General features: G+C 37.6%; 1 protein-coding gene across 2 annotated transcripts in view; it reads left to right on the top strand.

The window, feature by feature from the left end:
* Nucleotides 1–1,132: 1,132 nt before the first annotated feature.
* LOC111148224 (sorting nexin 2) overlaps nucleotides 1,133–22,020 on the top strand; it is a 52,724-nt gene continuing 31,836 nt past the window's right edge. For both annotated transcript variants that reach the window (XM_022504696.1, XM_022504695.1), the window contains exons 1-2: nucleotides 1,133–1,342; nucleotides 20,985–21,102. In XM_022504696.1, the coding sequence (XP_022360404.1) occupies nucleotides 1,235–1,342; nucleotides 20,985–21,102 (226 nt within the window). In that variant the 5' untranslated portion in view covers nucleotides 1,133–1,234. The remainder of the gene's footprint in view (nucleotides 1,343–20,984; nucleotides 21,103–22,020) is intronic.

Here is a 22,020-nt window from a genome sequence, read left to right as displayed (position 1 = left end):
ATAATCATCATGGAAATTTAGAAATGTAGGAGCGAAAGAATTCCTGGCCAAGTAGAAAAACCTGTTGTAATGCAGTTTAAAAAAATAAGGCCTGCGATGCTAAGTAAGTTTTGGGCATAGCCGGTAGAAGCCAGACATAATTCGCAGGCCAGTGAGGGCTGAGAATTTGTATTTAATTTGTAAAGAATCCCATCAAAGCTTTTTATTCCTTTGGCAAAAATTATAACCTCAGGTTGCTATTTGTGATGCCCTCTTTTAATTTTCCATGGGCATACTTTGCATTAACATAGCACTTTTTAGCTTTCGGAATATTTTAACATATTTTTTCATATGAACCTGAGAATAATCCTGGGCAGTGAAGTGTGAGTGGAGAATTAGTAACATTTACGTTTTGCTGCTGGGGAAGTTGAAGCTGAAAGTCTTCAAGAGATCTTCCCATGATGAAGCACTAGTAATTGGCAGAGGGATTTAAGTATCACGCTCTTGCCAATCATCTGATTTTCCTATTATTTGCTCAGCCTTTCTCGTCTTTTATGCAGGAAAAGTATGTTGCGGCTCATGATGAAACTGGAGTAAACCTCACACAAGAAATTATTCAAGGCATTTTTGTTATCTAGAGCTGCTCTGGCCAGTAGGTAGCCTCTAGCCCCATGCGGCTATTTAGATTTAAGTTAAATAAAATTTAAAACTCAGCTCCTCATAGTCGCGTGAAGGGGTCAGTGGTTACACTTGGCCAGCGGTTACTCTACGGATACAGAACACTTCCATCACGCCGGAGAGTTCTGTTGGACAACCTAAAGGTGTCTATTTCTCACCAATCCTCCGTCTTGCCCTCAGTGTGTGTATAATCCAAGCCCAAAGTCTTCCACTTCCTAAAGCAGATTTGCAAAGTGGTAATCCCAGTTTTACAACTGGTAACACCGAGAAATCGTTTGATCTAGACGTGCTACGAAGGAGAAGGTAATAAACGCCCCAAAGCCTTCCACCCAAATCCGTCCAGCAAAAGCGCGGAGAAAGACGACCACCCAGAAGCAGAAGAGGAAGGAAAGGCAAAGGGGCGGAGCCGAGCGCAGCGCGCTCGGGGTGGGCGCCGTCACGAGGCCGGGGGCGGGGCCACGAGAGGCGGGCCCGTGGGTGGAGGGGGAGCCCGGCGGCCGGCGCGCCAGCACTGCCGTGCGTGCTCACGTGACAGGTCCGCGAGGCCCCGCTCGCGCAGTCGTCTGGACGAGCGAAGATGGCGGCCGAGAGGGAGCCTCCTCCGCTGGGGGACGCGAAGCCCACCGACTTTGAGGAGCTGGAGGACGGAGAAGATCTGTTCACCAGCACTGTGTCCACCCTCGAGGTGAGACCGCGTCGCCGTGGGTGCTGCGCTCCGCTACTGCCGCGCGTCTCACCTTTAGGTGCCTTTCCCCTGCCGGGACTTGTCCCTCCCCACCCCCCCGGGTTTGCAGGGACCTGCTCGGGGAGACACCTGTGACGCGGGTCCCACCTCAGGTACCTGTCAGCGGGCTGGAGCTTGGCCTGGACGGCTAGGCTTCCTCGGGAGACCAGCCCGCGGGCCGGGGGCTGACCTGATCCTCTTTGGGGGGGCAGGGACCGGCGCGAGCATCTCAGCGCCCTTTCCCGGCTCAGCTGGCCTTCCTCCGTGTCACTTTCATCTCTTCTCCAGACCAGAAATGGGCTTTCCCTGAGTCCTGATAAACCTCACCACCCTCCCGACGACCTCCGCACCCGCTTTGAAGAGGTGCTTGCTTTTCCCTTCCCAAGGGAGGGTGTGCCCCTGAAAGGAGAGAGCAGTGAACTGAGTGTTGAGTGGCCCTGGCTGTCCAGGGAGCGTGTGGATGCACTTTTCCCAGTTATGACCCTTCATGGACTGCCGGTTCCCCTTGAGGGAGGTGCCTCAGTATTCGACTGTTAAATGCATTTAACCGGTTTTGTCTTCTTTAGTTCCTAGACTTTTTAAGAATAAGAGTGTTTAAAAAAAAAAAAAAAGAATGAGTGGTTTATAAAATATTAAGTTGAAGGGAGGGTGTAGTCCGGGAAAGTGCTGGTTGGTTGTTGGTTTTGTTCTGTTTTGTGTTAAAGTTATCTCGGAGAAGTAAAAACAGATCCTCACTCCCTTTTTCCTCTTTTCTCGCATGGTCAGCGGTCTCTGAAGTTGAGTGTTCCTGTTTTTGTCAAAGGAAACACTGTTAACTGTATTGGCCTCCTAGATCATTTCGGGTTTGAATTGCTTTGCATTTGGTGAGGGCGCCACACCTCATAGTCCAGTTTTATGCGTGTATGTGTATTAACGTGTATGCAAATTGCCCAGAAGATTGTTTACCTTGGGCTGTATTTCCTTATAAAGTGCTTTTTAGTATGCTTTTTTTGGGCTTGTGCAGCTAGACACTGAATCAATTGGAAATTACAGTAAAAGACCTTCTATTTGAAAATCATTTACTGGGAACTTCCGGGAACCACTTTCCACAGTGACCATACACTGCAAATTGTGTATACAGATTCTCAGTCAAACTCCACCTCCCCTCTGATTATGTGCTTCTTGGGGTTGGGGATAGTGCCTTGATCATCTTTGTGTTCCTTCCAGTCCTGAATATTTCCATTTGGTAAATGTTTGCTGGATTCATTGTCAAAACATCATCTCCTAACAATTAGTAAAAATTGTCTTGAGTAACAGATTAACCTTTTGGGTTTAGTATCTTTTTAGCCCTTTATACTTACTGTATAACTATCTTAAAATGTAATGAGAGTGTCTGTGCAGGATCCCAAGACCTGTATTTCCTTGAGGGCTGCAGAGGTTTTCCACCAGCTAGGATTAAAACAACCTATTGACCTAGAGTAAACTTGACACTGTGAACACTAAGCATTCTGTTTAATTGAGGCTTTTAGGAGTTGACTAAAAGGAACTATAATCTATCTCCCAGTTGGTTGGGTCTTTTTAATAGGGTTTTTGCCTTTTTTTCCCCAATAAAAGTCTACAGAACTTTTGAGTATGAATCAATTTATCTTGGTTAGTACACGGTGAAAGTTATAAATAAAGTTGATTTTGATTGTTTATCTAAACCTTGTTTGTTATAGATTCATTCAGGTTATTAACTTTAAGGTAGTATAACTGAGATGTATAAATTCAGAATATTTTTGCTTTCCAAACTCTTACAGGAAGGATATATAGCACTGTTTTTTAGTATACCAAAAGTGCTGTAAGGGAATTTTCTTTTTCAGTAACTCCACTTTCGTTTTTAGAAGTGCTTCTCAAACCTCCTGTGTTGGAGAAACCAGGGGATTCTTGTTTGAAATGCAGATGCCCCTAGATCAGTGCTTTTCAGAGTTTATACATACGTTACCTAGGGATCTTGTTAAAGTGCAAATTATGATTCTGTAGGGCTGGGAAAAGTCTGTTATTATGCATTTCTAACAGACTCCTCATGACATTGCTTCTGGTCCACAGACAGTAATAAGTTCCCAAGTCCCAGATAATTCTGATGTAGATCATCTGCTTTGAATAGTTATTATCTAAGCTGTAAATTGAAAGACATATAAATTAATGTCTTTAATTAAAGAAAAAGTAAGTCCTAGTTTAAAAATTTATACATTTATGTAGAAACTTTTTCCTTTGAGGGCATTTGGAGGGAAAAAAATCAATTGAAATCCATATAGGTGAAATAAGATAATAGACATTTTCAGTGTCATCGTTAGGCTTGTAATGACCGTACAACTTAGTGTATATTTTTAACATAGTATTAGGCTTCTTTCGTTTCATAATTAAGAACAGTCACATAAAGCCAAATTCAGTGAATGAAACATATTTAAAACTCTTAGTGTTTATTATTGTTGTGACTATGAAACAAAAAAATAGGCAGCAGCTGGCATTAGGGGGCTGGGAAGAGAAAGAGAAGGAGAAAGAATCTAGTGAAACTTGTTCTTTTTGGTACCTGAGAGGTAAGGCTTTAAATGTTTAAGAATACTGCTTTTTCCTTAAATGATACAGCCCTAAGCTTAAAAGGTGCTTGCCGTAGAGCAGTATGGAGTAGTAAGATCACACCTTAAAGAAAATAATAAAGGGGTGCCTGGGTGGCTCAGTTACTTAAGTGTCTTCCTTTGGCTCGGGTCTTGATCCCAGGGTCCTGGATAACCCTGCTCAGCAGGGAGTCTGTCTCTCCCTCTGCGCATCCCCCCCTCCTAGAGCATGCACATTCTCTCTCACGCGTGCTCTCTCAAATAAATAAAATCTTTAATACAAAAATAAAGTTGGGAAATTTATATTATATGCCTTGTTCTCTATCTTAAACAGCTGTATTGAGGTATAATCTATGTACCACGCAATTCGTTCATTTAATGTGTACAATTTAATGGTTTTCTAGTACAGTCACAGATATGTGCACCCATCACCACAGTTAGTTTTAGAACATTTTCATCACCTCAGAATGAAACCCCGTACTTTTTAACTATGACCCCCATCCCCATTCCCCAAGCCTCTCTGTCCCCAACCTTCAACAACCACTAACTAACTTTCTGTCTCTGTGGACTTCCCTGTTCTGGACTTTGTATGAATGAAATAATATAATATGTGGTTTTTCATGATTGGCTTCTTTCACTTAGCATAATGTTTTCAAAGTCCTTTTTATAGAATGGGGTGGAATAATATTTCATTGCGTGGCTGTACCACATTTTGTTTATCCGTTCGTCAATCGATGGACATGTGGGTTGTTTCTGCGTTTTGGCTGCTGTGAGTAATGCTGCAGTAAACGTTTGTGTACAAGTAGAATTACTGGGTTCTATAGTAACTGTACTACATTTAATCCTTTGAATAATAGCCAGACTGGTTTCCCAAAGAAGTGGCCACACCATTTTACATTTCCACCAGCCATGTGCGAGGGTACCAGTTTCTTCATACCCTCACCAACACCTGTTAATAGGACTTTTTTTGGTTCTGTTCATCTTAACGAATATGAAGTGGTATCTTAGTGTGGTTTTGATTGCATTTTTTTGGTAACTAAAGATATTGCACGTCTTTTCATATGCTTTTTGGCCATTTGTATATCTTCTTTGGAGGTATATCTATTCAGATTCTTTGCTCATTTTTTTTTTACTTGAGTGGTTTATTACTGAGTTACAAGAATTCTTTATATATTCTAGATACAAGTTCCTTATACATGCATGATTCATAGATATTTTCTCCCATTCTCTAGGTTTCTTTTCATGTTCTTGATGGTGTCCTTAACAATTTTAAAAATCATTTAGCAAGGTCCAGATTATTTTTAAAATTTTGTTTCTCATGCTTTCACTGTCATGTTTAAGAATCCCCTGCCAAATCCAAGGTCATGAAGATTTATGTGTATGTGTTCTAATGAGAAGTTTTTGATTTTGGCTCTTACTTTTGGGTCTTTGATCATTTGAGTTAGTTTTTGTGTATGGCATGAAGTAGGGTCCACCTTTATTCTTTTGCACGTGGCAGTTCAGTTGTCCGAGCACCATTTGTTGAAAAAACTATCCTTTCCCCATTTGAGTGGTTTTGGCACCATTGTTGAAAATCGCTTGACCATAGATGTTCATACCTGGTTCTCGTATTAACCTCAAATAGAAGGGTCAGTTGAAGTTTAGATGAGGACCATAGTTTGGTCAGTTGTGCATATGATAGAGATTATAGAGCATTTCATATTCGATATCTAGATGGTCTTAAAATTCCTTTTCTCTATTTTGCTCAGAAGACATCTTACTTCATTCACTCCAGCAGATACTTGGGTATTTACCCTCTGCCGTACCGTTTAGGTGATAATCGTAGTGCAAATATCAGCGAACTATTGCAAATCTTAGAGGACAAAAAATCTCCAGTGGAGAAGAAAGAAGTGTACGGAAAACTCATACAGGTTGTGATTATATGGTCTGAAAATGCATTTGTTTTCAGTGGAAGTACCAATGAAACATTGGGGAGATTCTAATTCCTTTCAGTGTTCCTGATACATAGTAGATGAACAGTAAATGCATCTCTTGGCTGGGAGAAGCTCACTGAAGAGGTAATATTTAAGAGAGACCTTGAAAGGGTGATGTAGTTTCAAAGTGGGAGAATAACAAGTCTCGCTCGAGGGTCGGTCCATTTTCTAGGAAACCATAAAAAATTGTGTGAGTGACTGAATATGGGGCATTATATGTTTACTATGGGTGAGATTGTGAAGGGCTTTGGAATTTGTTACGTAGGTGGGTGAGATCTATGAAAGATTTGATGGCAGTTACCATGATCACCTGGGAAGATAAACGTGCTAGCAGTCTGAGAGGTGATTTTGAGTGGAAGGTATTACTGGTAGGTTGATGAGTTGGAGGCTATTTTAAGCCTGAAGTTAAAGACCTCAAGAAGGAAAGCACAAATAATAAAGGAGAAAAGGAAATTGATGGAACAGTAGCTAAAAAGTTAGACATCTAAAGACATCATTTATGTCTCCCTCTCTTGAGGTGATTCTTAGACAAAGGAATTTTAAGTTTCATTTCACTTAGGGTTATATTAAACCAGTGAGGAGAACGCCAAGCAGTTAGAAATGCTGGATGGGCTAGAAATGTTGATTTAGGAATCTCATAAATTTGTTGAATGATTACATTAAATCAGATTGTGGACATCTAGTCCCTGCCCTAGAGAGTATAGGAAAGGAGTCAGTGTAATAAACAGAGCTGTGTGAACAGACACCTGCAATACCAGATGATCCATGTGTAATTGAAATGCGCCCATGGCACAAAAATGGTATGGAAGACTGGAGTGACTTAATTGCATAGAAATGATCTTTGATATTCTGAACGTGGGTGAAATTATGAGGAGAGAATAAGCAGAGTAAGACAAGGCACTGTTGATGAAGAGCTACTAAATTAGTATGTACTGTGCTTTTGCAATAGGTAGTAATAGTGCACAAGTTGTTTCCTTAATTCTGTTTCTGATCTCTGGGTAGGCCTCCAACTTTAAATGTACTCATTTTTCTGAAAATTCCAATGTGAGTTACCTTTGTTTCAGAGAAACATTTTATGATCAGGTGTTTAAAGGAGGTGAGCACTGAAAATTACTAAAAAATTTTTGAAGCAGTAGCACTCAAGTTGACCACTTGCCCTTAAAAACCATTAAATTTGAGGATTTTAGAATGAACTATTTTTGTGCCTCTAAAAAATGTTATTAAATGAAGTTGCTTGAGATAGAGTTACTTTTCTGTAGACTTTTTTCTTAAAAGGAATAAAATTGGCCTTTAGTGTAATTTTACAAGTACCCACTTTCCTACGAAATGGAATTGTGTTTTTTGGTTTTGTTTCGGGTTTTTTTGGTTTTGGTTTTGGTTTTTTCCCCTTCTGTGATGGTAGTTTTTACTTGGGGCAAAATTAACCTCAATTTAGTAAAATTCACTACCACCTTTATCAAGATACAAAATACTTTTATCACCTAAAAAAATTCTCTCACATGTTTAACACTTCCTGTTCCTAATTGCTGGCAACCACTGTTCAGTTAGATGGAATCATACAGTGTGAAACTTCTGAGTCTAGCTTCTTTAATTTAGCCTAAAGTATCTGAGACTCAGCTGTTGTTTCCTGTTATCAATAGTTCATTACTTTTTTATTGCTGAATTTAGTATTCCATTGTAAGTGTAGCACAGTTGTTTGTTGTTGAAGGACTTTTCTGTTGTTTCCAGCTTCAAGAAGTAATGAGTAAAGCCAATATAAACATATTTGTGCAGGTTTTTGTATGAACACAGTTTTCATTTCTTGTGGGTGAATATTTGGAAGTAGGATTGTTGGGTTGTATGGTAAGTACGTTTGAATTTGTAAGAAACTGCTATACTTGTGCCAGAATGATTTGCAAGAGGTGAAGTCACTTGCTTTTAGTCCCATAAGTTAATGGCTGTAGTAATAATACAACTCAAGAACATATCCATTAGAACACTGTTGTCCAAGTCTGAGATTCATTAATCTATGGTTTTATTTTCTAGAAAGTATGATGCTTCAGTATAAAAGCATTTCACTCTATTTCCTGGTATCATAAAAGTTATTTTAATACAGAAATTTTACCCTTATTCAGAGTCATACTTTGTATGTATTATTGAATGTTTGAATATTGAAAGCTTGCCCCAGGGAACCTTTTGTGCAGCTAGATTTGTTTTAGTCTCTGGTCAGGTTTCTATCCATTCCATCTTTGAAATCTAATGAAATTATAAAAGATCCAAAGGAAGGAAGGGAAAGAAAGCAAAGAAAGAAACTGCCAGACTCTTCCAAATCAGATGTATTATTACATTCCCATAGCAGTGAATGAGAATACTAGTTGTTTGACATCCTGTCTGCACTTGTTAGTGTCAGTTTTGATTTTAGGTAGTGGTAAGCTTTAGGGGGGATTACATTGTCTTGAAAGAAGTGATTGTTAAATTGTCAAGAATTTGGAAACCGGTTATTAAACACAGCCATTGTTAAAAATAAGTTCCACAAACATATTTGAATTATATTAAAAATGAAGGTGGGTCGCCTGAGTGGCTCAGTTAAACAGCTGACTCTTGATTTTGGCTCAGGTGGTGATATCCAGGGTCCTGGGATCAAGCTCAGTGTCAGGCTCCGCACTCAGTGGGGAGTCGGCTTCAGGATTCTCTCTGCTTCTGCCCCTCCCTTCACTCACTAGCTCACTCTCTCTAAATAAATAACATTGAAGTCTTCTCTCTCAAAGACGTGGTCTCTCTCTCTCCCTCTCTCAACATTTACCAGCACACCAATGATTTTTAGCCCTCTCACAGGTTTGTAGTGTTAACTCATTATAGTTCTAATATACATTCTGTAATGATGAGTGATGTTGAGGTCTTCATGTGCATATTCACTGTCTGAAAATCATGTTTGGTGATGTCCTTTCACATCTGTTGCCTATTTAAAAAGTTGGATCTCCTCATTGAGTTTTGAGAATTCCTCATGTATTCTCAGTACAGATCCTTTGCCAGATGTATGTTTTGCAGATATGCTTACTCAAACTGTGGCTTGTCTTTTTATGCTGTTAATATCACCTTTTACAGACCGAAAGTTTGTTACTAGATGAAGTGTAAGTTACCCTTTTGTTGTTGATCGTATGTTAGATTTCACTTGTGAAATTCTTTCTTACTGCTAACCCAAGGTTACAAAGGTTTTATGTTTTCTTCCTGAGGTTTTATTAATTTTAGCTTTTACATTTAGGCCTAGGATTCAGTTAATTTACATGCGCATTCAAGTTAGTTTTTTTGCATATAGATATCCAGTTCCAGCCCAATTATTGAAAAATAATCACCCTGTTAAGGTTTGTTTTATGGATCAAAATCTGGTCTTTGTGGTAAATATTTTGTTTGCACTCCAGAAGGTTATATAGAGTCAGATGTGGATGGGTGGAGTGTTCTGTAAATGTTATTTCAAGATGTTTGGTTGTATTTTTCAATTTTTACAGTATTGTCAATGAATCTCATATGCTTTATGGCAAGTTACGCTAGAATTGAAGTTTCTTGATGAGTTGTCTTTGAACCTTTTTTAAAGGTTTTGATCTTTTTTGATCTTTTTTAAAGATGAGTTGAGCCTATATATGTGTATACATCTGTTTCTGGACTCCATTCTATTTCACTGATCTGCTGACTCTTTACCAGTTGTATGCTGTCTTACTGTAACTGAGTCTTGAAATTAGTAGTGAGTCCATTGACTTTTTTTTTTTCTTTTCAAAATTGCTTTCCCATTTCTACTTCTTTTGCCTTTCCATGTAAATTTAGAATCAATTTATTGATTTCTACCAAAACTTCCACCTCATATTTTGATTTGGTATTGTGATGAGTCCATAGATTAGTCTGTGGAGAATTAACATATTAACAGTGTTGAGCCTTTAAGTCATAGGTTTACTATTTTTTAAAAAAATTTTACTATTTTTTACACACAGCCAGAGAGGAAAACACAAGCGGGGGTTGGGGCAGAGGGAGAGAGAGAAGCAGGTATCCCGAAGAGCAGGGAGCCTGATGCAGGGTTCCATCCCACTCGGATCATGACCTGAGCCAAAGGCACAGGCCTAACAGCTGAGCCACCCAGGTGCCCCTAAGCCATAGGTTTACTATTTCTTTCCATTTTTTTTCTTGTTACTTGATTTTTTTCATCCGTGTTTCAGCATACCAATCTAGCACATATTTAGTTAGTTCATTCTTATTTCGTGGCTTCTTTTTACATTTGTTTGTTGGTGGTATATTTACCCTCTATCCAGCAACTGTACTAAACGCTCATTAGTTCTAGTAGGTTTTTTGGAGAGTCCATGGGATTTTCATGTATTTAATCCTACTGTTAGTGATTTGGAGTTTTATTTCTTTGTTTCCTATATACCTTAATGTAATAGCTAAGACCATCAGTATAATATTGGATAGGAGTGGTAGAAGTGGTTCCATTTTCTTCCTTTTTATGAACTTAGGAGGGAAATATTCTTTCTCTCTACATACGATGTTATCTGGTAAGTTTTTTTATTTTTAAAGGTTTTATTTTTAAATAATCTCTCTACCCAACATGGGACTTGAACTCAAAACTGAGATTCAATGTTGCATGTTCTACCAACTGAGATAGCAAGGTGTCCCTTAGGTTTTTTTGTTTTGTTTTGGTTTGATTTGGGTTTTGTTTTTGTTTTTGTAGATGTCCTCCACCAGGTTAAAGAAGTTCTGTTCTTAGTTTTCTGGTATTTTGTATTCATGAATGGAGGCTGGTAGATACTAGATTCTTTTTCTGTTTATTAAGATGATTGTGCAGTTTTCTTCTTAGGTTAATGATAACATGGATTATATTGCTTGATTTGAAAACACTAAATAAACCTTGCCTTCCTGGGATAAGCCCATCACAGTCATAAATGTACTTATTTTCCTTTTTATATGTTGCTGCATTCAGTTTGATAGTATTTTGTTTAGGCTGCTATGTCTGTTACAGTAGATATTTGTGCAGTATTTTCTTTTATGTGTAATATCTTTGATTTTGGTACTGGAAATACTGGTTTCATTAAGGGAATTGGAGAGTGTTCATTCCTCTTCTGTGTTTTGGAACAGGTTGAATGGAATTAGTCTTACTGTCTTCTTTAAAGGTTGATAGGACTCACTAGTGAAATCATCTGAGCATGTAGTTTTGTTTTTGGAAGACTTTTAACTTCAAATTCATTATCTTTTAATAGATAGACAAGGTGATTTCTTGTTGAACTTCTATAGTATGGGTTTTTCAAGTAATTTGCCCATTCAGTCTAAGTTGTGAAATTTATGGGCATAAAGTTTTTCATAATACTCTTTTTTATCCTGTGACCATGTTTGTGGGGTCTATGGGTGTTGCCCCTGCCTTTTCACTCCTGGCATTGATAATTTATGTCTTCTATTTACTTATTTACTCGTTTATTTTAGTCTCTCTAGAGAATATCTTGGGATCTTTTCAAAGAATCCGCTTTTGCTTGATTTTTTTTTTTTCTCTTGTTCGTGGAGGCTTAAATCATTGATTTGAAACTTGGTGGTTTTTTATTTGCTTGTTTTGTTTTGGAGTATTAGCTATATATTTCTTTGTAAGCACAGCTTTAGCTGTATCCCACGAATTTTAATGCTGTGTTTGTTTTCATTCAATTTAAACTACGCTCTAGTTTCCCTTCTGACATACTGTTTGACCTGTGGGTTATTTAGAAATGTGTTAATTTCCAAAATTTGGGGATTTTCTCAATATGTCTCTGTCATTTCTACTTTAATTTGATTATGGTTAGAAAATGTTTTGTGATTTTAGTACTTTTAAATGTGTTAACATTTGTCTCATGGCCCAGAATATGGTCTCTTATGGTGAATATTTTGTATGTGCTTGAAATGAATGTATATAATCTGATGTTATTTTTGAAGTGTTGTATAAATGTTAAGTCAAGTTGGTTAAAAGTTTTTCCAGGTCTGCTCTATCTTGCCTTGCTACCTGTCTATTCTTTTTTTTTTTTTTTTTTTTTAAGATTTTACTTATTTGTCAGATTGAGAGAGAGAACACACAAGCAGGCAGGGTGGCAGGCAGAGGCAGAGAGAGAAGCAGGCTCCCCGCCAAGCAAGGAGCCCAATGTGGGACTCAATCCCAGGACCCTGGAATCATGATCTGAGCCTAAGACAGTGGCTTAACCAACTGAGCCACCCAGGTATCCCGTTAACTGTCTATTCTATCAATTACTGAGAGAAAAGTGATGAAATCTCCAAATATAATTGTTGATTTTTAATTTGTTATTTAATTACTTTTAGTTCAGTTTCATCTTCATATTGAAGCTCTGTTGTTAGACACAGGCTTAACATTGTTATGATTTCTTCATAAATTGGTGCTTTTATCCTATGACGTCTCTCTTCATTGCTGATAATACTCGTTATTGGAAGTTTATCTGATATTTATGTAGCACTCCATCTCTTTTTTGATTGTTTGCATGACATAGTTTTTCCATTCTTTTACTGTTAACTATCTGTGTCTTTAAAGTATGTATTTTGTAGGCAGCATATTGTTCTGTATTGCTGTCTTTATATCTAGTCTAGCTACCTCTGCCCTCTAATTGGTGTGTTTAATGTAATTATTGGTGTAACTGGATTAGATCTACCATTTTATTTGTTTTCTGTTTTTCCCATTCCCCTTTTCTTCCTTCTTTTGTATTAATGTCTGTAAGTGCTTAATTTTATCTACTGGATTTTTTGCTTTATCTTCCCTTCCTCTTATAAATGTATATATACTTACGTATATTTGTTTATAACATATAACTATATTTTAATATATATTTATATATGTATATGGTTACTGTAGGGATTATAAAATACATACCTAATAATTTACCATCTAATTAGAGTTAAAATTATACTCTACAAATAAAATGTAGATCCTTATAACCATTTACCTCTCCTTCCTCTGTGTTTTTAGTTTTCACATATATCTCCATACATTGAAAAACTTACCAGACAGTGTTATAATTTTTGGTTTCTTAGTCATACACATTTTCAATAATGTAAGAGAAGAAAAATGGTCTATTATATTTCTCCAGTTAGTTAATTCTTTCTGTGATTTTCACCGTATTCCTGAAGACCCAAATTTATGTTAACTCTTATCATGTATCTTCAGGCTAAGATTGTCTTTTGGTCCCCCCTACCCTTTTTTTTTTTTTTTTTTAAACAACTGGCCTAGTGATGATAGGTCCCTATAGTATGCTTTCATTTGAGAATATCTTTATTCCATCTTTGTTCCTGGAAGATATTTTTGCTGGGTATAGGAATTATGTTGACTTTTTTTTTTTTAAACCATTGTAGAGATATTGTGCCACTGTTGTCATCTCTAATTTCTCATGAGAAATATACAGTCTTTGTAATTGTTTCCCTGAATGTAATTTTTTTTTAGCTACTTTAAGTTTTTTTTTTAACTCTTTGTTTTTTCATCTGCTTTTTATGATGTGGCTGGATAGGATTTTCTTTGAAGTTGTCTCAAATCTGTAAATTTAGGTATTTCAACAAATTTGGGACTTTTTAAAAATTTTATTTGACAGAGAGATCACAAATAGGTGGAGGGGCAGGCAGAGAGTGAGGGGGAAGCAGGCTCCCCGCTGAGCAGAGAGCTCGATGGGATGCGGGACTCTATCCAGGACCCCGGGATTATAACCGGAGCTGAAGGCAGAGGCTTAACCAGCCACCCAGGTGCCCCAAGGGACCTTTAGCTATCATTTATTGAAATATTTTTGTGTACTTCTCTAGGAGTCCATTGAGGTCAGTGTTAGACTTTTTTAAATTGTCTTACAGTTCCTGCCTTTGTTTTCCCTCTGTTATTCAGATTGGATATTTTCTAACGATTTTTCTTCAAGTTCACTGACTTTTTCTGTCAGGAATTGTAAAGAGTCTGAAATTGTATGTTCCTTCTAAGCTAACAAATTAACTTAGAAGACTTGATTAAGCACTTTTACTCAAAACATAGCAAGCAGCATGAGTATCATGTTTGTGTTAATTTCCCCTATCTCTTTCTTGATGGGATGGTGTGATAGGAATAGGAGTGGGGAGATTAATATTGCATCTGCCTTTGGTTTGTGTCACAGCTATAGAACCTGAGCTTAGGGAACCCAGATCATTTTAAGAGGCAATAAGTGTGCCTATTCTTTGCTCCACAGGAAACATCGTCTTTATTAGAATGGACACCAAACAAATCCAGTCTTTGGGAAAGAGACATTGACCTCTGTTTTCTAAGGCTATTTCCTAGAAATGTGGCCTTCTGTCAGAGTTGTAGCTGCCTGCACCGGGCACATACTCTTGCTCAGCTTGAGGTCACTCTTAGGGAAAAGCAGTGAAAGAAAGGAGAGAAGATACTAATGAGGATTTCTGTCCCCCTTCTTCACATTTGTATGTAGGTCCTCTTTTCCTGGTTCAGCTGGCCAGAAAAGTAGATTTTCTCTTGGGATTTTAGCTGTCAATGCTGTCATCATTGCAGGTTTCATGCATCTAGCCACTGAATTTGGCCTCAGGTTAGAGCCAGGAAAGAAAATGGGGTAGGAAGAGGAAGAAAAGAAATTTTTCCACTAACATTCTCTTGGTAGCAGGGGCCTTGTGTTATAATTCAAAGATAAAGATTTTTCTCAGAGTGATTGCTGCACACACTACTAGACTAGTTCTACAATTGGAGCCATTCTCAGGAAACACTGAAAGAGATTAAAGAAGGGGGGAAAATCATAAAATTAACCTTCACATTTTGTCTCCTTACCCAATCTATTTGCTGTTATTTAATTTAAGTCTTTGTTTTTTGTATTCTGTTCAGATCTTTTAGTGCTTATCAGTGGGAGAGAAAGGTATGATAGTGTATCTGTATAACACTACCAAATGCTGGCAGAAGGAACTCTCATTCACTGCTGGTGGGAATGCAAAATGGTACAGCTAGTTTGGCAGACAGATTGGCAGTTTCTTATAACTTACTCTTACATAGTCTGGTAATCACTCACTCTCTTTAGTATTTATCCAGAGAAGCTGAAAATTCATGTACACACAAAAAACAGCACACGATGTTTACAGCAGCTTTATTCATAACTACCAAAACTTGGAAGCAACCAAGATGTCCTTCAGTAGGTTAATGGGTAAATAAACCGGTGCTTCAAGTCAGTGGAATGTTATTCAGCACTAAAAAATGAAATGTGTTGTCTAGCCATGAAAAGACACAGAAAACTCAAATGCGTATTACCAGTTAAAGCACCCTGTCTAAAAAGATTACTTATAAGATTCCAACTATATTATATTCTGGAAAATGCAAAACTGTGAAGACAGTAAAAAAAAATCAGTACGTTAGAAGGGAAGGAGGGGTGAATTACAGCACACGTGATTTCTGGACAGTGAAACTACCTCGTGTAATAGCATGAGGGTGGATACACATCATGTCATTACACATGTGTCCAAGCCCACAGCACATAAAACACCATATACTATAAACTTTGGTAATTACAATATGTCATTGTAGATTCATATATTGTAACAAATGTACCATACCACTCAGGTGGAGGAAGTTGGCAATGAGGGATTTTTGAGCGTTCTAATGTGTATAGATACACTATCATGAGGTGTTGTGGAACCTTTTTAATTTGCATTTTCCCTGTTGATAAATGCTGTGGGGCATCTTTTCACTTTTCTTCCAGTCTGTGGCTTTTTTATTTTCTTGACAGTATTTTTCACAGAAAATTTTAATTTTAATGAAGTTTATCGATTCTTTCTTTAATGGAGTGTGCTTTTGTTAATGTATCTAAAAACTGCCAAATCCAGGGTCATCTAGATTTTTCTCCTGTTACCATCTAGGGATTTTATACTTTTGTGTTCAATTTTTAGGTATGTAATCCATTTTGAGTTGATTTCTGTGAAGGGTATAAAGTCTCTGTGCAGATTCATATTTTTGCATGTAAATGTCTAGGCCAACACTTTTTGCTAAAGAGACTCTTTTTTTCTCTATTGTGCTCTTTGTTTATTTGTCAGAGATCTGTTGACTGTATTTATATGGGTCCATTTTGGGGCTTTTCTGTTCCATTCATCTATATTTTCACCAGTACCACATTATGTTGATTACTATAAGGCTGAAGTCAAGTAGCTTCAGTCCTCCAATTTTATTCTTTTTCCTCAGTGTTCTTTTGGCTATTCTGGGTCTTTTGCCTCTCTGAATAAACTTTAGGATTTTATTGATATCCACAAAATAATTTTCTGGAATTATCAAAATTCCATCATCAGATACATCAGATCTCTATATCAAGTTGGGAAGAACTGACATCTTGAAAGTATTTAGTCTTCCTATTCGTGAACATGCAGTATCTCTCCATTTATTTAGCCATTGAGTTCATTCATCAGAGTTTTGGATTTTTTCTCATGTAGATCTTGTATATATTTTCTTAGATTATACCTAAGTATTTCATTTTTGGGGGGTACCAATGTAAATGTTAACGTTTTGAACTTGAAATTCTGTTTTCATTGATGCTGTGTAGGAAAGTGATTAACTGCTGTATACTAATCTTGTATGCTTCTACATTGCTGTAAGTGCTTAGTAGTTCTGGGAGGTTTTTTGTTTGGATTTTCTACTTAGACACTGATACAATTTCTGAACAAAGGCAGTTTTATTTTTTCCTTCCCAATTTGTATACCTTTATTTTCCTTTTCTTGTCTTACCACATTGGGTAGAACTTTCAGTACAGTGTTGAAAAGCAGTGGTGAGGGTTGATGTCCCTGTTTTATTCCTGATCTTAGTGGGAAAGCTTCTAGTTTCTAACCATTAACTTTGATGTAGGGGACGCCTGACTGGTTCAGTGCATAGAGCATGTGACTCTTGATCTTAGGGTTGTGAGTTCAGGCCCCACACTGAGCATGGAGCTTTTTTCTTTCTTTTTTTAAAAGATTTCTTTCTTTCTTCCTTCCTTTCTTTCTTCCTTCCTTTCTTTATCAGAGAGAGAGATCATGTACACACAAGCAGGGGAAGTGGCAGGCAGAGGAGAAGCAGGCTCCCTGCTGAGTAAGGAGCCTGATGCGGACTCAGCCCTAGGACTCTGGGATCATGACCTGAGCCTAAGGCAGTCACTTAACCCACTGAGCCACCCCAGGCATCCTGTGGAGCTTACTTTAAAAAAAAAAAAAAAAAGTTGACGTAGGTTTTTATAGCTATTGTTTCTTAACTTGATAATGTTCCCCTGTATTTTTAGTTTGGTTAGAGTTTTTATCATGCATGGTTGTTGAAACTACTCTGCTCCATTTTTATGTAGATGTGTTGTAGGCTATTTCAAATTTTTCAGTATTATAGATAATCTCATTGACAAACTTGGGAACAATTCTTAGGCATATTCATAATTATTTTCTTGGAATTCAGTTAACAAATAGTCATTGAGCGTTTGTGGCCCAGAATGGAGTAAAAAATTAGTAAACAAAAGAAGATAGTCTCCTTTCCTTATAGAGTTTATAATTTATAAACAGTTAATAATTATAGTGTGGTAAGAGAAATTATGATAGGGGAAGTAGCTGTTCTGTGGGAGCATGTAGGCCATTCCCCTAACCAGACTCAGCTAGAGGTGAGGTTGAGGTTGTCAGGAACATCTTCCAGAAGAAAAATGTATAAGCTTAGTTATTTTTAAATTCCTTCAAGTGAAATTGCTATGGTAAATTAGGAGGCCCACCTTTGTGAGAGTTGGAGACTGTAAGAATGAGGCTCCAAAGAGAAAAAACAAACACCTTCCCTTTAAATTCTATAAAGAATTGAAACTGGGGTGGGGTGGCTCAGGTGGTTGAGCATTGGACTTGGTTTCAGCTCGGGTGTGATCTCCCATTTGTGAGATTGAGCCCCACATCGGGCTCTGTGCTCAGTGTGAAGTCTGCTGCTTCAGATTTTCTCTCCCACTCATACTCTTCTCTCTCTCCCAAATAAATAGATAAAATCTTTTTGTTAAAAAAAAAAAAAGAATTGAAACTTTTTGAAAGGTGTTGAGAGGGGCACCTGGGTGGTTCAGTTGGTTAAGCTTCTGCCTTCAGCTCAGGTTATGATGTCCTGGGATCGAGCCCTGCATTGGACTCCCTGCTCTCCGGGAAGCCTGCTTCTCCTGCTCCCACTCCCCCTGCCTGTGTTCCCTCTCTGGCTGTCTCTCTGTCAAATAAATAAATAAAATATTTTTAAAAAGAGAGAGAGAGAGAGCTATGAAGAAATGTCATTATGCGGGGCGCCTGGGTGGCTCAGTGGGTTAAAGCCTCTGCCTTCAACTCAGGTCATGATCCCAGGGTCCTGGGATCGAGCCCCACATCGGGCTCTCTGGGCAGTGGGGAGCCTGCTTCCCCTTCTCTCTCTCTCTGCCTGCCTCTCTGCCTACTTGTGATCTCTCTCTGTCAAATAAATAAATAAAATCTTTAAAAAAAAAAAAAGTCATTATGCCATAGAGGATAGATTACTTAAAAAGCTTGAGAAAATCTTAAGAATTAGGAATGACTTCAAAAGAGTATCCTAAAAAAGTTTACTAATCATAAAAAGAGAAATTGATTATTTATTTTTAGTAAAATTAAGAATTTCTGTTCATCTAAGTCCACTATTAAGACAGTGGGTTGGGGGTGGGCAGCTGGCTGCCTTAGTCAGTGGATCATGGGACTCTTAATCTCACGGTTGTAGATTCAAGCCCCACATTGGGCATAGAGATTACTTAAATATAAAAGTTTTAATAAAAAAAGAAAGTTGAGGGGTGCCTGGGTGGCTCAGTGGGATAAAGCCTCTGCCTTCGGCTCAGGTCATGATCCCAGGGTCCTGGGATCGAGCCCCGCATCAGGCTCTCTGCTCAGCGGGGAGCCTGCTTCCTCCTCTCTCTCTGCCTGCCTCTCTGCCTACTTGTGATCTCTCTCTGTCAAATAAATAAAAAATAAAACCTTAAAAAAAAAGTTGAAACACAAGCCACTGATTGGAAGAAATTACATATCTCGCAAAGAACTTGTCTCCAGAATACATAAATAATTTGTACAAGTCACTAAGAACTATAGCAAAATGGGCAAAATACTTGATCAGACTTTTCACAAAAGAGGCTTATCAAGGGGTGCCTGGGTGACTTAGCTGGTGAAGTGTCCGACTTTTAGTTTTGGCTCAGTTCGTGATCTCAGGGCTGTGGCATTGAGCCCTACATCAGGCCCTATGCTCCATGGAGTATGCTTGAGATCCTCTATCCCCTTGCCCCCTCTATCCATATGCATGTGTGATCTCTCTCTAAATAAATGAATAAAACCTTTTTTTAAAAAGGGGATAGTTGGGGGGGGGGCGCCTAGGTGGCTCAGTGGGTTAAGCCTCTGCCTTCGGCTCAGGTCATGATCTCAGGGTCCTGGGATCGAGTCCCGCATCGGGCTCTCTGTTCGGCAGGGAGCCTGATTCCTCCTCTCTCTCTCTCGCCGCCTGCCTCTCTACCTGCTTGTGATCTCTGTCTGTCAAATAAATACATAAAATCTTAAAAAAAGGGGGGGGATAGTGGGGCGCCTGGGTGGCACCATGGTTTAGCCTCTGCCTTCGGCTCAGGTCATGATCCCAACATCCTGGGATTGAGCCCCACATCGGGCTTTCTGCTCAGCAGGGAACCTGCTTCCTCCTCTCTCTGCCTGCCTCTCTGCCTACTTGTGATCTCTCTCTGTCAAATAAATAAATAAAATCTTTAAAAAATAATAAATAAAAAAAGGGGGGATAGTTAATCTTTCAGCCATTTGCCATGAGAAATTGCTGGGCATCGTTGTTCGGCAGGGAAATACAGATTAAACACTAGATACTCTGAAGTGTACCACCATAATGTCTAAACTGGAAAAGATGGAATATTTTCAAAATGTTGACAAGGATGTGGAGCAATTGGTATTTTCATATGTTGCTGGTAGGAGTGTAAATATGCAGCCACTTTAGAAGATTGTTTAGTGATAGCTTCTAAAGCAAAAATGTTCGCCTATCCTGTCATCTAGTTTTTCTACTCATACATACCAAACACAAATTTGTTCACATGTTTATTAAAAAATACATATAGTAGGAAGTTTATACAGTGTTGTTGATAGTGGTACAAAACTCAAATAGCCATCAATAATAGAAAGGATCGATTGAAGTATATTTACACAATGAAATATTTTGCAGCCACAAGAATATGTGATACATTAGTACGCACAACAGTATGGAAGTATCTTGAATATATAACGTTAAGAACAAAAACAAAATGTATTCTGTGTGATTCTACTTTTATGAAGAACAGAAACGGGGAAAACTAATGCATGCTGATAGAAGCTTCGGTGGAGAGAGGATAAAGAATTAGAGTTTCTGGGGTTGATGATAATGTTCTTTCTGGATCTGGATCAGTTTGATTTCTGAAAAATCCCTAGCTGTATGCTTTTGACATACACACTGTCATTTTTATGTGATTTTTTTTTAAAGCATTGGTTTTAACTATTAGAAGAAAACTATAATAAAGCTAAAAGATTCATAGTCTCGTTCTCTTATGTTGGTCATTACACTTTAAGGTTAAGAAGTAACAAAAAACAGCCCGAAAGTTCAGTTGAAATGTAAATGTTGGGGAGGAGGGCATTTTTAAAGTTTTAAACCATGGAAATTTTATAATAGTTGTAGTGTTAATTCAACTACTGTTAAACTTTTCAGTTACAGTAAAGGAATACTTTGAACTTCTTATACCTGCAACATGTTTTCAAGATGTGATTCTTTTTTTTACTTTTGTAAAATAATCAGTGATATTTTATATGGCTGTAAAGCATTAAATTTTTGTTAAATATAACAACATGACAAAATTATTATCTTCAAAGGGATGACTGAAAAAGATTTTTTTACTCTTAAGTGACTTTTGTTAAGAAGGAAAATGAATAAAAATGTGGTTTTGGTTTATTCTTACCCTTAGAGGAGGTACTATGAGTGGCCGTTCTTGTTCTTTTTTCCCTTTTTATTAAGAGAATGTTCTATTTCTATAATCTATAGAGATGTAATTATAATAGTTAAACATACTAATCCATCATCTATTATTGTTTTTTTAACAGTCGAGTCCATCATCTCCAGAACCAGCCAGTTTTAATGCAGAAGATGTCAGTACAAACTCTAATGGCCCGAAACCTGCAGCGGTGGTGCTAGATGATGACAGAGAAGACCTTTTTGCAGGTACTTGTGAATATCTTTATTTTTTTAGGAATAGTCCACTCTATCCTGTTTCAAGATATTTTCTAAAGCAAAACTGAAATTTTGTGTAAGGTGTGTGGTAGCTCTTCTTAGCAACTTGAAAGGACAGGAGATTTTCAGTTAGATAACTATGAAAAATATAAACTGTTGAGAGAAGGAAACCCGTGATCCTTTCTGGTTTTAAGCATTTGAAAATAAATCACGTATTGTAATTCCATGTTTTGATCAGTACTTACTTTCAAAAAACTAGTGGTTGTGGCATTCATACTTTGAGTAATACCAGTGATTGTAATCTTATTCCTTACAGGTGTCACAAGCAAAATTAAGCTCTGGATTTTAAAATCAGTTAAAATGTCTTTAATAAAATACTCCAGTATTTACGACCTGTTGTATTTGACTTACTTTTGTGTGAGTAAATTGATGTTTGAGGAATTTATTTTCCTGGGAAGGACTTGGTGTAGTCCTGCCTTTTTAAAAAAAAAAAAAAAAAGCATTCTCTTCAAGACAATTACATCTACTTTAACATTAAAACTTGGGTAAAAGTTAGTGTTTGGATATTGAAACAAATCTTTTTAGGATTAATGACTCAAAAAATTAAAGTAGTAAATCCTTGTCTGCTTAACAACTTAATTTACCTGAACTGGTTTTCACTGCATTAAAATTCAGTAATGTGTCCTTAGCTTTTATGGTAGTTGCATATTTGAACCATTCTCTATTTTTTGTATAAATGTGTTTGAAGATACGATTCTCTATCACAGAAGTCCATATGAGTTCCTGCTTGATTCATTTTATGAGAAGTTTTTACTACAGATGAATTCATGTATTTCACCTTGTCAGAAAAATTAAAATACCATACAAATACTAATTGTATTTCCCATTTATTTTTTAGTTAGTAGTTAC

Source organism: Enhydra lutris, unplaced genomic scaffold, assembly GCF_002288905.1.
Source record: "Enhydra lutris kenyoni isolate GAN:26980312 unplaced genomic scaffold, ASM228890v2 scaffoldscaffold19, whole genome shotgun sequence".
NCBI classification, from domain to species: Eukaryota; Metazoa; Chordata; class Mammalia; order Carnivora; family Mustelidae; genus Enhydra; species Enhydra lutris.
This window is presented reverse-complemented; position numbering and strand designations above follow the sequence as displayed.